Raw genomic sequence first — 15,730 nt, forward strand, 5'->3', positions numbered from 1 at the left:
AGAATCATTTAGCAGTCTCCAGTCCTAGTACAGCTTTTGTTGAGAAAACTGTAGCTTATATGACTCTGAAGTGTTTATTAGAAAGCTTTCAAAAAGAGATCTTCATTTCAGGAAAAGAAAAATTGTTCAGTTTAGCAAATACAGATGTTCACAGCACAGAGACTGAAATGGTTAAAAATGATCCTAAGGAGCAAGTGGCTCACAGAGTTAGCAAAAATTTAACTTTTTCCTTTCCTTTACAGAAAAACACTAATAGCTGCTCTGGTTTCCATACTTAGTAAGACAGAACTTTGTTGTATGTTCCTGGTTTTGCCTTTTTTTTTTCTCTATTGCTCCACACAGGTTTTGATTAGTGCTTCTCCTTGGCTACAAGTGCTTCACTTTGAAATACAAAGCTCTTTTAAAAAAAGAACACCCAAAAAAACCGAAAACCCCCAACACCACATCACTGAAGGGAAAATGGGGAGTGATACAGTGCAGCTGCAGCAATCTGGGTCTGCTGTTGTCCTCCCCCATCCCCAAATTCTCTGCATAATTTCAATCTTTAGTCGATGAACCTTTGGCAGGCCTTCTTCCATCGGCAGGCAGTACACCACATATCTCTGTTCTCCATCCCATAGACCTTCCGACACTTTTTCCCCTCTCCTCTAGGCTTCCTGCCAGAGAGAAAGAGAAGTTTGTTAATGAGATGCTTTCGTAGCTTTGCTTTATCACCCTAAGATCAGGAAAATGATCTCAGTGACTCCAGAGCTCTGAGGGATCTGACCTTCTCCTTGCCTGGCTTCTACACCCTCTGCAGCACCTGCTGAGCCTGCTCCTCTGCTCCAGGAATGACCCCAGGACAATACACTACTGACTTCAGCCCACTCAGGATAAATGGTACTTTAGCCATGTTAAGTGCCAAGCTGTGACAGACAGTCACAGCTATCCCACAATCCAGCCCAGGTCACATCAGGCAGGAGTCCTCTTTGCTGTGGAGCTGCAGTAAAAATATTCTGCATAGCTCTGAGCAGCAGACCTTGACTACCAGCAGGCAGCAGCTATACAAAAGAGGGGAAAAGCTACCAGCTCCTAAGCTTGACAGTCCCTCCTGCCTGGTTTTCTCTGAGCTTATTGACTGAAAAACAAAGTGATTGAAAAAAACAAAACCAAACAAAAAAGTTTTAACCCTTGCTCTCATTTGCAGCATTTTGTTCATGCGTGTTACTTCACCGTTGTCCCCAAAGTCAGCAAAGCAGGAATAATCTGCTTTCAAAACTGTTGTGGTTTCCATCTTCCAACCCCACTCAAAAGTTCACAAGTTTAGAAAATGATCAAAGTAACTGCTAAAATGAAACTTTTTCATTTCACACATTGCAGGCCAGCAAATCTGAGGAGCAATGCTACAGGTCACCCAACACTAGCTACAGCAGTGCCACCTCTACTGGTGTCTTCACATCAAGGAACTGTACAGACAGAACTGTTCAGTACCTGTATTACACACCGCATGACACACAGGGGAACTGCCTGGTGATTGCTCCCTTGAACACCAATACATTTTTTGATTATTCAGCATTCATTAACGGGCACAATTCATGAACTGGAAAGATTCTAAGTTTGGTTTGTAGCATATGCAATGATCTGAGAGTCAGGAAGAAAGTGAAAAGCATGAAATCTTCCTTTTGTCTCATTATAGGGTACCTTGAAGACTGTGAGAAACAAGGAGACTCTATACTGTAAGAAACTCAGTGTCACAGTTTGATTTTTAACATAACATTTTGAGCACTTCTAAAGCAGATGCTGGTCAAACATCAGTTAGTTTTAATGAAAGTGACTGCAGCTTACGTCTAGAAGACAAGGCATATAAAACTTTGCTTTGATCTAATTTGTTGTGAGATATTTGTTGTGAGATATACATATATATACTTTCTTAAAATTCAATTGAAGCCAAACACCACACTGACTGAATGGTGATGAACACATGAGATAGCACAGCCTTTCAAGGAAAAAAAGCAAAGCCTGGTAACGCAGTTCAGGATGCTTCAGCTGGAGCAGTGAATCCAGGCAGTGTTGCTTTCCATGGCAATTTACATCTGCATCTGAACTCCAGACACTCATGGCACAAGGCCTGCAGTTTGGCTTCACAGTTTGCCTTTTTTCATTTTGCAACAACTCATTTCTCCCCCAGACTTTACCTTTGATGGTAACATCAACAAAACAGGTCCAGAACACTTACTCTGAAGTGTTCTGGTAAGAAACACCCTGACAACTGCAATCACGGTTGGTGGGGTGGTTTTTCTGTTTCTTTAGCCACTGATATCTTATTTACTAAGTGCCCTCCAGATTCTGAGGCTGCTGGTCTGTCAGCAGGAGCTAATGGTCCCATACCTCAAGCCAAATGCTACTCTAGGCGGTGATGAAAGAACTGTGTGGGACTGTTTCTGCTCTCCACTCCCTGCAGGACGATTATGAGTTGGTGAGACCTGTCAATACAGACAAAAAAAGCTGCTTATGAAGAACATATACATGGGAAGGCAGAGCAAACCAGAATACAGATCAGCATCATTGCAGGTTTTGGGAAATACAGAAAATGCATTCATTCTTATTTAAGTCTGAACAGCTGTTATGAAAACTGTCTCCAATTTAAGCAGGGAAAATAACTGGAAAAATAAACTCTGGCCTGTGCTGAGATCAATGCCAATAACACCCTATGAAACAAAGGGATTTCATGTGTTGCTCCCATCTGTGTTTTGGCACTTTTTGTGGAGAGACAGCCTTGGAGAAGGGGGTTTGCTGCAGTGCACTTACTATGTGGTCTTTGGGGTTTTAATGGGAGTGCAATCTCCTTCTGATCCAGGCTGCTAATAAGATGTACTGGATTATTTCCCTGATTTTCCTTTATTCTGCACTTTAAACCTCTCCAGCAGGTGTCCTCCTTGTGAATGTTCATAAGTGAAGGGTGTAGTTTGGTCTTCTGAACATTTCCAAATGAGCCATAGGGTTGGCAACACTATTAGAGTAATCACATGGCATCAAGCTTGGCCTTAAATAATTCCTAAATTATTTACTGCTAGGGTCTTATTTTGATCCTGGGTGAAGGCTTCAATCACTTAACATCTAAAACACCAGAAAAAAATTATGAACACCCACTTCTTCTTATGTGCAGAACATAGCAAGCTTCATTTGGGCAGCTGGTGCACAGAGTGACTGCCTCCTGCAGCTAGGAAATGTAGATACTGTGGTAGTTCCCTGTATTGCTATGACTGTTCAATCCTGCCCTTTTGAAGACTCATAGTATCTGGAAGAATGGGAAGTGACCCTACTTGAAGCAGGTTACTGAACGTGCTTTGATTTTTTTTTTTTATATAAAGGCTATTTTATAGCTACTCCCCAGCAGCAAAAAACTAATACTTGTAACAGAGTGCAGACACTCTTTCAACCTTTATGCTTGGCTGGTAACTACAGAAATTTCTGATTTAACAGCATGTGCATCTTGCACTGTGAATCAGTTTAGACAATTACTGATATATGAAATACATCTCCAGAACTTGTAAGCAATTTCCTCTCTCCCTGCCTGCTAATGTCAGGTTTTATACACCCAGAGACCACACTAGCTCCCTCTTTCTGTCATACCTCTTCAGAATATTGAGGGCATCTTATTGTCTACTACTTTTTTCCCTATCTTTTATCAACTACTTTACCTAGGAATGACTCAAACACTGAAGACAGAATTCAAAGCAATAACACTTTTCTCATCTTTGGCATTCACCACACACTGCACTGTTTTCCAGTTGTTACCAGCAATCAGAGATCTCCAGTCAATTCTTCAAGGGTTCTTAAGCAATTTGAAACCCAGAAAAAATTTATATTGACCACTACTAATGGATATGCAACATATTCCTTGGTTACCACTGAACAAAAAGTGCTTTGATGGTCTCCTCTGTTACAAGCAATTATCCTGATTGCTTCCAAATAGAGAACAGGCTTGAGTTGTAATTGCAGCACGCAGGCTGTATCTCCTCTCTCATTCTCCAGAGAGGGTCTCTGCATGATGGTTTCCAGGGACTGGCACACCAAGGCAGCTAAAATGCACTGAAGTTAAGCTGGAGTGTATTTTGATATGCTTTGCAGGAAGTCTAAACAATACCAGCTAGCTGTATTCCTTTGTAGATGACACTAAGAACAGATTAAAAGGAGGGTCTGAGAAGGCAATCCTTATCCCTTGGAGGCTTTTCATGTTTGAAGCGTTGTCTAAAGCAGAGAATTAAAATGTGAAACAAGAGTGTTTGTTTGAAGGGAGGCCCTCAAGTTTCCAGCTACATCTCCTGGGAGAAACTGCGCTTACAGAGAAGACTTGTGATTTGTAAACATCAGATTATCAAACTTAAAGATCTTCTCTCCTGTTGAACCTTTCTGGGTCTGTGAGCAGGCAGGTAAAAATCAGTATCACACAGAGGAGATCATGCAGTATTCAAGAAGACTTTTATCCTACATTACATAAAACTGGAACTATATGTTCGTTACAACAAGCCCTCCAGTACACCAAGAGATACAGACTCCACTGCTGCTCATCCCACTTGCATAATTTGTGTGTATGCCTTATTTTCTCTCCTAGTTCAGTGTCAAGAGGTAGAACAAATGTGAACCTGTCGTTTCTGCTTCATGCAGACAATTGCACCCACCAATAAGTCACAGTTGTGCCAAAAGTCAACTTTTCTCTTTGCACCTGCAGTTACCTTGGGACAATGGTAAGAAAAAGTCTATTTCTCATCTGCCTCAAGAATTAACATTATTCATGACGGATATAAGGCTATAAGGACTTCGGAGGTTCCCCTAATTCTTCTCCTTTATGACTACAAGACTTACAGATAAATGCCTAATGTGATCAAAATTCCACATTCACAGGAATAAATGGGGAAGCACTTAAAGAAGGTGTCAAAAACCCACAAAAGACTATTTTGAAATGTCATTTCTCTCATGGGCTTAACTGCTGACATATAGGCCTAGAAAGGAGACTGTTCAAAACCAGGATTCAACAGCCGTCTGATGGGTCAAGGACAGAATCATCCCATTGCAACACCACCAGTAATGTGAAGAAATGTGTAGAACTAGGTGCTTTTGCAAATTTGTACCTAATCCTTTACTACTCAGTGGTCTGCCCAGGACAAAGAAGTATCCCAGTGCCATTTTAGAAAACTGTTTGAATGAATATTAAGGGTCAGGCAGAAAGTAATGGTTTGGATTTACTCTCTGAAATTCCACTGAGTACTACAGACATGCATCTGATCTCAGGGACCAAGGACATACACAGTTGCTTGTGCTTGAGTTTATTGTATGCTGGTTCTGTTGCATACTCTAGGCTTAAATAAATTTCATAAGAGTGGGATAAAGTTCATTGTCCTAAAGCTTTTCTAAAGTAGTTACACTCAGTGTAGGGGTGGGAATCAGCAGAGCTTTGTTTTTATAAGGCAATATCTCTTTTACTTAGATGCATGAAAAAGGAACTTTCATCTAATATACAGTTACTTAACATTACTTTGCATGCGCACCCTCAGTGCACATAATTTTCTGGTGCAGACAAGACTTTGTAATTCCTAAATGATCTCACTGATGACAGAATTGTCAAATATGTGCAAACCTAGAAGGTTTTGTGGTTGCGTTGTTGGTTTTTTTTTTTTGCTAAATAGCCTTATAAATGCTGTTAGACAGAGATATAAAGGCAGCAAAGATGGTTCTCTGAGTGGTTTATAATTCTGCCATCATCACTGCTTCCCCAGGTTTTTGTACTGGGATTATTTTAAAATTGTACTCAAATCATTGGCATCTCCACACAATTCTCAGAAAGTGATTTGGTAGTTCTTAAATTCTTTTGAGAAATCTCAACTCTACAGCCTTAGAACAACGTTGCTGCTCGAACAATAAACTAAACACATATGTGTCTAGTCCTGTCCTCTTAAGTGTCTGATTTGCAATGTGGTTAATTGCATTTTTAGATTCCCAACACTCCTGGCACCAATTTGTGCTACTTCACAAAAGGAGCCAGTTTCATAATTACTCTGTATCAACCCCATTGTTGGGAAATCAAATTCTCGAGGAACTTCACGGATAGCATACTCTTGTCAAGGCACTCTCGTTCAAATTGCTGCCAGCATGATGTCTTTCACTGTTAGTTGTTCCTTGATGGAATTTAATAAATATTCATTGGCAGAGTGCAGTTTAATTGATTCAGCCACTTTCATTTTTTATCAGCCCTGCAGGATGCCACAGCCTCTGCAGTAAATCTCTGAGATTTGCCAAAGGTTGACAGTAAGAAGCTTTGGAGATTCACTTGATGAAGAGAAGGGAGAGATACAGCATCTCTTATGGCCATGTCTAATATCCACTGTCAGAAGGAAAAAAGCTGTAAGGTTCTTTGGATGAGCAATGTGACTTATACAAAACACTTTAAAGATTCATAAAGTAAGAAAGTGTAATATTAAATGAAATGTTATGGTATCAAAATAGCTTTATGATTAGAGAATATCAATTTATCCTGAAAAATGCCTTCCAATAAAGATTAGCTACTCTTACATTAAATTTTGTCTCTATTTATTACACAGAAGATATTCCATTACTCATAAATTATGATTTACATTTACTTTCAGTATTCAACACACCAGGCACTAGAAGCCTAATCCCTTTGAACTCTTCATGCTAGGTTTTAACTCCCCCTACAGTATATACCCACACCTATACTGTGTTACATTTAGGACTACTGGAAGTCCATGTTTACGAAAAAATCCCACTTCTGCAATCCTGTTTATGAAATTAGGCCTTGCATAAGGATGTGGCACTCAGTGCCATGGTCTGGTAACCATGGCAGTAGTGGACCAAGGGTTGGACTTGATCATCTCAGAATTCCTTTCCAATCCAGCCAGTTCTATGATTCTATGATACCAGCTACTTTGAAGAAAGGGTCAGAGTTGACTTTACACCTAACACATCTTCATTAAAAATGTGTCAAATTCCATTATGTATTAGGATCATAGAATCATGGAATGGTTTGGGTTGGAAGGGATCTTAAATATCATCTAATTCCACCTTCTGCATGGGTAGGGACACCTTCCACTATAACCTTCCAGGCTGCTCAAGGCCCCATCCAACCTGGCCTTGAACACTTCCAAGGAGGGGGCAGCCACAACTCCCTTGTGCCTGCCATTTCCCCTTGTCCTCTCACTACACACCCATGTAAAAATCCCTACCCCAGCTTTGTTGTACGCCCCCTTCAGATATTGGAAGGTTGCTATAAGGTCACCTCAGAGCCTCCTCTAGGTTGAACAACCCCAACTTCTTCATAGGGGAGGTGCTCCAGCCCTCAAATGTAGTAAAACATAGTGTATTGAACATATTTTCAGGAGAAAAATACAGAAATTTCTACTATCAATGGAGACTACATATATGTAGCTTACTAGAATCAGACTTTGCATTCCCATAATTTTGTTTCTTTCGGTTGTCTTTCAAATATGCATCCTCTTCAGAGTTCATTTAGGTAACAGCCCTACTGCTTGAATACAATTAGCCTGGAAGACTAATTTTCTATCAAGTTTTGTAAGAAATCTCTTAGCAGCACAAAAACGACCATATAGTGCCAGGCTCTGCCCCTACCAGAATGTTCTTTTGTAAACAAGCAGTGTAAAAAAAAATATATGATCAATTCAGTTCTCTGTAGACACGGATGGAAAAAATTTAACTATTGAATGAGAGACTGGCAAGTGTTAAAATCAGCCATTTTAGCCATCTGCCAATCAGTTGGCAAACTCAGACACCTATTCAATTTGTCTTTTTTTAGTACCTGCTATGTCAAATTTACTTCTGTTCTGGAACACTGTGAAACAAAGCAAAAAGTTCTGAAAACTTATTAGGGTTTTGTGTTTGTTTGGTTTTGTGGTGTCATTCACTTACTGGAATGCCGGTGAAGGTAACTGGAGGTGACTGCCAAGAGATGCTAAAGCTACTGCCATTGGGAGTAAATTTTGCTGACCCTGGAATGTTCACTGGAGGAGTAGCCTGTGTGGAAAGAAAAAATTATTCCAGTAAGAAGAACTATTCCCCTTCCAAAAGATTTCAAGGGATCTTTCACTCCTTGAAACTGCAAATCTAAGAGAGACTTTGAGAAGTGGAAAAAAAACCTACATGGTAACAAGCACTTTATCCTTATGAGAGGGATAATCATGGATAAGCCAATAAGAATTGGATACATTAATATATGACTGTTCTTAAAACCTTGTTCAGAGAAAGATAACTCTCACAAGAATCCATCCAAAAGCCTTAAAAGCTAGATCTAATAAAAAAGCACACAAAATCAAAATACATATACAAATAACTTTTAAAATAATGCCAGTTAGCAGCAAAAAATCAGCTGTTCCACAGTGATAAGCAAGGCAGAATTTAACCTGATGGCAGCTGGTTTAAACAACTGAAGATTGGTTGGTGAGGCTTCTTGGCAACAGGATTTACAATCATCAACAAGGGTTTTGTGTTTGTCAGAGAAATGGTGTTAAGAATCATCCCAATTAAAAGAGTCTTCCCTAGCAAAAAGAAGTGTCTGAAAATCATCCTTGGGATTCAAAAGTCTACACTAAAGCAAATATCTGAAGGACCTCATGGCCCCTTGAACTCTTATGTTCCTCCTATCTGGCCTTTATTACTGACTGGTAAGCCTGATAAACCAAAGTCAGACCACTGAGTGCCTTCCATCTTGTGCTTTCTCTTTGGCTTTCTAACTGGCCTCTGAGCCCTCAGGAATTCTCCCCTGCCTCTTTTTGAATCCCATTATTTAATTTACAGTCAGGAAACTCACACCTCTGCAGTTACCCTGCCTAGCAGGAGTGCAAGCAGCCACCACAAACACAGACTCAGTTTGACTCTTGGATTTCAAGCTTTAAAAAAAACTAAAACCCAAAGTCTCCTTGGTTTAAACTTACAAATGAAGTGCTACTCAAAATGAGTTTTTTCCTCTGTCTTTCCATTGCCTGTGCCTGACAACAATGCAATACATTTATCTGAGCAGTGTTTGTGTATTTAAGGCTGCTGAAGTTGCCTCACAGCTTCAGGGAAGAGAGTGCTTCCCAGAAGCTACCAGGCAGCGAGGAGTGATGACAAACTACAACCTGATAGTCCCCATTAAAGATCATCTTCAGAGTAAACAAGTGCAGAAGCAATCCCCTGGAGTGCTTCCAAGGAAAAGCAACTGAGACCACCAAATGCCTCCATCTATGGCAGCGATGCTCTGTGGGCTGAGCCTGCTGACAGCTCCAAGGCAATCCACACAGACACACAGAGCTCCATAAAATATATATATATATAAAAAAATCGCTGAAAAGCAGCAAGAAAAATTTGGCAACTCCAGATGGTACCAGCAGAGCTTCATCACAGCCTGCTTCAAACAGGAAGGAGTGCATGACCACAGCACTCCTGCCAGAAAGAACTGGAGGTTGTGGGGTGGGCAGTGAGGCAGCACTGCCTCACTGAGCATCTCACCAGATTACCAGGTCAGAACAAGGTCACCATGGTGACTTCCTAGGGTACTGGAAGAAGATCCACAAGGGAACTCCTAGATGCTGAAAGAGCCTACCATAGTTCCTCTATAGTTAAATTTTACAGGCATAAGCACTAGTCTTACAATGAAATGTGAAGTAAAAGAAATTGAAAATGGCTGTAATTTGCAGTCACCTAAAATACAATGTATTGAGCACCACTAAAATACAATGGTGCTCAATTTTGTTTTTTCAGTACCTGAATAATTACCTAAGACATGGTCAGATTTAGACAGTCACTGCCCTGGCCCATTTGTTTCCCTGACATGCATCTTTGCTCATCAAGCACAGCCACCTTTTCAGGCTAACATTTTAGAAAATCTCTCCTACAACATAAGCAACCATAATATTACCATGTTCTGAAGTGTTTGTATACCCAGTCTCACTTTGCTTAGAGAGTTCAATCTGATTTCCAATCAAAATGTATTGACAGCTAATTTATAATTATTTATTTGTGGTAGCGTTTGCCTTGTATCTAAAATACCACATGCTCATTCTCTTCCCCTCTCATATTTGTCCTCTCACTTTCTCCCCAGGAAGCAATCCCATCCTCTCCTCAAGACTTCTCTGACTGAGCTTTCAGTCCTTCCGTGTCATCCCCTGCCCTCCCTCTTCATTCTGATCACCTTCTTTCTACCCCTTCTAACTGGAGCCCATCATCCTTGCTGGGTTGACCAGGACTCTACTCAGGATCCCAGCTGAAGTTATCCTGGAGTCTTGTAAAATGGCATTAAAATTCCCTGTCTCTCCTAGGTATTTCTTACCCAAGAAAGCTTACAACTTTTTTTTTTTCCCTTCACAGACCTGTTGTTGACTCGCAGTCATTCTGTGCTCGATTAAAGAACATAGGCTTCATCCCCCTGTAATTTTCTAACTTTCCTCGTTTATAGCAGAAAAATCTCATTAGTTCCTGAGGTGCAGGACTTTGTATGTTCCACCATTAAATCAAATCCTACTACTCATAAGATCACCCAGTCACAAAGCATGATATATAAACCCCTGTACTGCTGACAGCTCAGAAGTTTTGTTATCAGCAAAGTTTATTATAGTATTTTTCTAGCACCAAAATGATTTAATGAAAATGAGATCAGGCCCAACTACAGCTTTTCATTCAACTCCGTAACATTCAATAAACCTTTTCAAAATAACTCTCTGCTCTTCTCCCTGACTCCCCAGCTCTCTCTCCTACACTAAATTTAATCTCTAGCCTCAGAAATACTGCTTACATGTTTTATGACCAAATGCTCTCCTTGAACCCAGAGGGATTTGTTCTTCAGTACTGCTTCTTTGTTGTTTACAAAGCAAACCTGTGCAAGGAAGATGTTAAGACTGCTCCAGCATACAATCTCCCTTTGGGCTTCCTCCACTCCAGTTCATTTTACATGCTATACTTCCCACAATTATTCTAAATCTTTCCTCATCCATAGCACTGGGTCAGAGGAGAGATACAGGACTTGGACTTGCCTTAACACTTTTCCTTCACACCTTTCTTACTACAGGTATTATACATACCATTTCCCAGTCATACAGGAAATTACAATTAATAGATTACCTATTATTCCTGTGACCCAGCTTTGGGTTCAGTATTTTTCCCCCTTTTTTAACAGGAATGCTGGAATTAATATGATTTGGCTTCCCTTATCTGAGTTCCTTGAACAGTGAATTTTGCCTCTTCACTCCCAGTGAACTTATTTCCACTTCCATGCTCTCATTTATATGAGAGATTGTCTTCATCATTACATTCCTGTTCAGTACTTTGGTTTAGTTTTGATAAAGATGTTTGTATCAGAAGTAAATATATATATATATTTATGAAATTCTGTATATGGTTCACACCAGCCAGGAAAATGCAGGAAACACAGTGCAGGAAAGGTGGTACTAAAGATGCTGTTGTTACCTTCTCTGCTATTCTCTTTTACACAACAGTCACAAGAACAGTTAAATGCTATGAGTGAAACCTGGGCTCAGTTCCTCCTCTTTCTAGTGAGATTTGAATATCCACCTTGCCTCCCAGAGAGTGCTCTTCTTGTTGGGCTAGAGGGCCCCCAGCACAGGTTGCCACTGACCCAGCTGCGCAGAGGCTGCCTCCTTTGCAAAGACAAACTGACTGCTCCTGCAAGATCCCTGCCTCCTGCTTCCAATCAGAAAGTCTTGAACACTGTGGACTGTGTCCACCCTTACTGTTGAAATGAAGGATTGAAAAGCAGACAGGGCTCAGACACCTGCAGTCTGAGAATAAATCAATTCAAATCCAATTCAAGCAGCTTAAACGTTGGAACTAAGATTCCTTAGGCAAGCATTTTCCTTAAAGGCTACTAATAAAAGAGTATCAAATGAGACTCCAAACTGCAGGGAAGACACAACTGCAAATCCCAAATGAAGTGAGACTCATCTCAGGAGCCTGGCTCAGTGCCTCACTCTGTGAGAGGCAAGGTTTAAATTCAACTAAGAAGAAAGTCTTCCTCCTAGCTGGTTTTATCCATCTACCTGATGCAGCTCCCACCTGAGATGCCAAGCTTCCACCTATGCTTTCTGCTGTGCAAAAGAATCTAAAACAAGCCCATGAATTCTGTGTGGTTACCTGTGCCCTTTTAGTGGGTCTGCTCCAGACACAAACCAAAAAGGTTTCATCTGCACAGTGCTGTGTAAGAAAGTTACTGCATCAGATAAATTTAACAGAGTTCAATTCTTCAATGCATAAACAGGTCAGGGACCACAAGTCTTCAAAGTCTGTATTCTTCCTTTTTCATATGGTCTCCAGACCAAATCATGTAATATTTTACTGTAGTTTTAAAATTGATGCTTTCTGTTTGAACTTAGTTAGAAGTTTTTGGATCTGATTGGATTTTTGCCATTTAAGGACCTTTGAGGGCAGGACACTGTATATGCCTTTTCATTATTCCTGCTCTGCTTCACATATGCAAACTGACACCTCACAGTGTACAAATAAAAGAAACTAACTGTTCCTGGCATCTCTTGGATACTTGCCTACAAACACATCCAGTACAAGCAGGGGTGAAATTAAGACTCTGGGAGGGATTTGGTTGACTGAATTGAGAATTTTTACAATGCAGGAGACCACATCTGAGCACATCACCATGAGGCCTTCTTATGGTCAATGGACAATTGACTGATGTACGCAGTGAGATACATGAAGCAACTCTTCTCAACCTGAAATATGTACCTATGTGTGGCTGAATAAATAGCACCCCAAAACCCACCAGCTACAGTGGAAGTACAGCCAACCAACTAGCTCAGAAGCGGACATCTAATTTTGAATGAGACAAACCCCTTGGGCTGCACTGAAAAAAGTTCAGCCTATTAAAACTAGACCTTTTTAAATCCCAAATCTGCATTGGGATCTGACATTTCTTTATACATCAATGACACATAAGCGTAACCCATGAAGCTCACTCTCCCCAGTGTTACCTGGTAAGCATGGTCCGTGTGTACGAGGTAGAGGTTGGTAGGAGCTGAGCGGCTCAGAGGTGTCATCAACTTAGCCTCAGTTTTGGCACAGGAAGTTTCAGGACGGATTGCATCTTGGGTGGGAAAAGAAGGAGGAGATACTAGAGATGGAGAGACTGGGGAAAGACTGCTTAAGCCATCAGCTACTGAGTCCGTGTTGAGCCTGATTTCTGTGTAATAAAAATCCTCCTCTCCATCGCTGTAGTCAGACTCTCCTACACGTCTGTACCAAGACAAAGAATGAAAGACTGATTAAATGGAAGCAAGAACCCCAAGGTAAATTTTAAGTTCTAGATACATGACCAAATATATTCATATTGTCAATAAATTACTACTCCCAGTTTCATCCCTACTTACTTTATCAGTATTCTGGCTGCAGGGAAGGAAAAGAAATCAGGAATTAGATTTCTTTTCTCTCTGTATTATTCTTAACTAGTTTTTTGACCGTGAAGTAGATGTTTAACTTCTGTGATTCAGCTTTAGTGCTTCTCATTCTCAACTACTGAAATTAACAAGAATCTTGACTTCAGAAATGACAGAGCAGCCACAGAAGGGTATGTAAACACAAGAAACATGGGCAAGATACACTTCACTGATGCTATGACAAACAATATGTAATGTTATCAGGGGTTACTTAGAGCAAATACAGTTATGGTCAGGGTTCACTGTAACTTTCCCTGGCCCTAACAGAAGCAGCTGCTACAAAACAGTCCCAATATACAACTCACTCAGACACAGGTAGGGAAAGGACAGGACTTGTACTTTCCAGAAGCAGACTTATTGAAAAAGGAGATGTTTAGGTTTAACTGCCCCTGCACCCCTGGCACCATCCATCTGCTGTGTGTTTGAGTGCAAGTGCCAGGAGTGAAACAGCCTAGTCAAAGCAGAAGTAGGCTACATGTTATCTTAAACTCCAGAACAAACCACTACTTTGGTACACATAATCCACATGTTTAATCCACATAATGCACATGCATACACATCCAGATGTAACACACAGCTCATACATGTGTATCTTCTCCTGAATCACCCATATGGGAAATCTGGGAGCCATATGCATCCTCCTGTCTGCATGTCCATAAAAAGCCATGAATGCTGGGCCTCTCTACTTCCATTCATGCACCCCAAAACCAGCCCCTAACCAGTTCTTCATCTGGGTTGCTTGAATACATCTACCTCTGCTCCTTTCACCACTTTGCTCAACAGAACATACAGAGAGACTGTGGGTTGAGCGAGTTTGAAAGTCTCTACCATAAGTACCATCCATCAGACACTCACTAAAACTCCTCAAAGTTGCAAGCTCCAAACTCCAGAGCAGTTCTGCTGTTTACTTTTCCCTCTACTGTGCCACGAAAAGGATGTCCCCAGGATGTACAGGACAAAGCAGACAAAGCAACATTTTCTGCAACTCTTCAGAGCCAAGACTTTTGCAAGACTCTGCTAAGCTTCACACCAGACTATACTGTCATTGTCACTTTAATTTTTAAGCACCAGGTAACACAGACTTACACAAGATGTATTTCCAACATATGTAACAGGTGAAGACCATGAGTTCCCACTGTAACTATGTATGAGACATTTAGGTCCCTCAGCAAATTGCACAGGAGATTTTATTTGCAACTAAGTCTCTGAAACAAGCTTGGGCCATACAAGATAAATTTGCTTTTGCTTCTAGTCCAAGGAACATACACATGGAATTGCAGCTTAGTTTCTTTTTCTTAGGTTTAATGTTTTGAGGTTTTTTCGAGGTTAATTTGACTTGGAATCATCACAACACCTGATCTGATGTGAAACAAAGCTGGAAACTATTCATGCAAGACCCTGAAACCTACATCAGCCTAGGTGTGATGTGCAGATGGCACATAAGAAGTAAATGCCACCAAACAGTGCTGCCATTAGGGAAGTGCTGTGTGACTTAGAGCTGTATGAGACCTTCTGGTGAAGTTCATGAAAGAAAATGCCTCACTGTTGGAATAAGTTCATCTCAATGCACTACTTTGCAGTTTCCTCAGAAACCTAGGGATTTGAGACAGAAAAGCCAAGGACAACCCAGTTCACCTTCAAAGTGTGACTGCTCTCCTTCTATACCAAACCCTTTACAGTTCCAAAGAGACTGCTTTCTTACCCAAGGTGAATGGTCCGTATGTGTTTCTGGATCCCTGCAGCTGTGCTCAGTACCTTCCCACAGTTTTTCCACAGACATTTGAACATCACCTTCATGGAGTTCTGCAAATTACAAATCAAGTGACGTTAGTTGCATGGAGGACAGAAAGAAAACCAAGCCATCCAAAACAGATCTACAATTATAAAGTACTCTGAAGGTTCAGAGCCTCAAACTCTGAATTTATAATAATGTGATAGTCTCTGTCAACAGTGTCATCCTACTGAACTTAACAGAATCCCAGTCAAAAGCCACAGGAGCAGCTTGTGCAAAACTTTACCTCTCTGCTCCTTGGCATGGTTTTCCATTTGGAAGTTCTGGTTTCTGTCTCCCCAGTAAAGGAGGCAGATGATATCAAAACTTCCTACATGCTTTTGAAGTCTTTCAGAGAATAACTGATGAGGACTTCTCACTTAATGCAAGGCATCTTCTTAAATTAAGCTCTTCCTAAAGCAAGCTCTTCTGAATATTTCTGCTCATGAATTTTGCAACACAGACAAAATACTGTGCCAGAAAACTGTTGCTTCTGCAATGACAACATTCAACC

General features: G+C 40.7%; 1 protein-coding gene across 3 annotated transcripts in view; it reads right to left on the reverse strand.

Moving 5' to 3' along the window:
- Positions 1-307: 307 nt before the first annotated feature.
- ZNF704 (zinc finger protein 704) overlaps positions 308-15,730 on the reverse strand; it is an 89,212-nt gene continuing 73,789 nt past the window's right edge. Inside the window, exons 5-9 of one of the 3 annotated variants that reach the window (XM_030446005.1) lie at positions 15,148-15,248; positions 12,984-13,245; positions 7,921-8,025; positions 2,368-2,462; positions 308-656 (exon numbers count right to left, since the gene is read on the reverse strand). In XM_030446005.1, the coding sequence (XP_030301865.1) occupies positions 545-656; positions 2,368-2,462; positions 7,921-8,025; positions 12,984-13,245; positions 15,148-15,248 (675 nt within the window). In that variant the 3' untranslated portion in view covers positions 308-544. The remainder of the gene's footprint in view (positions 657-2,367; positions 2,463-7,920; positions 8,026-12,983; positions 13,246-15,147; positions 15,249-15,730) is intronic. The other 2 variants (XM_030446003.1, XM_030446004.1) reach the window with 2 other exon arrangements.

This window comes from Calypte anna, chromosome 2 (genome assembly GCF_003957555.1).
Source record: "Calypte anna isolate BGI_N300 chromosome 2, bCalAnn1_v1.p, whole genome shotgun sequence".
Classification (NCBI taxonomy): domain Eukaryota; kingdom Metazoa; phylum Chordata; class Aves; order Apodiformes; family Trochilidae; genus Calypte; species Calypte anna.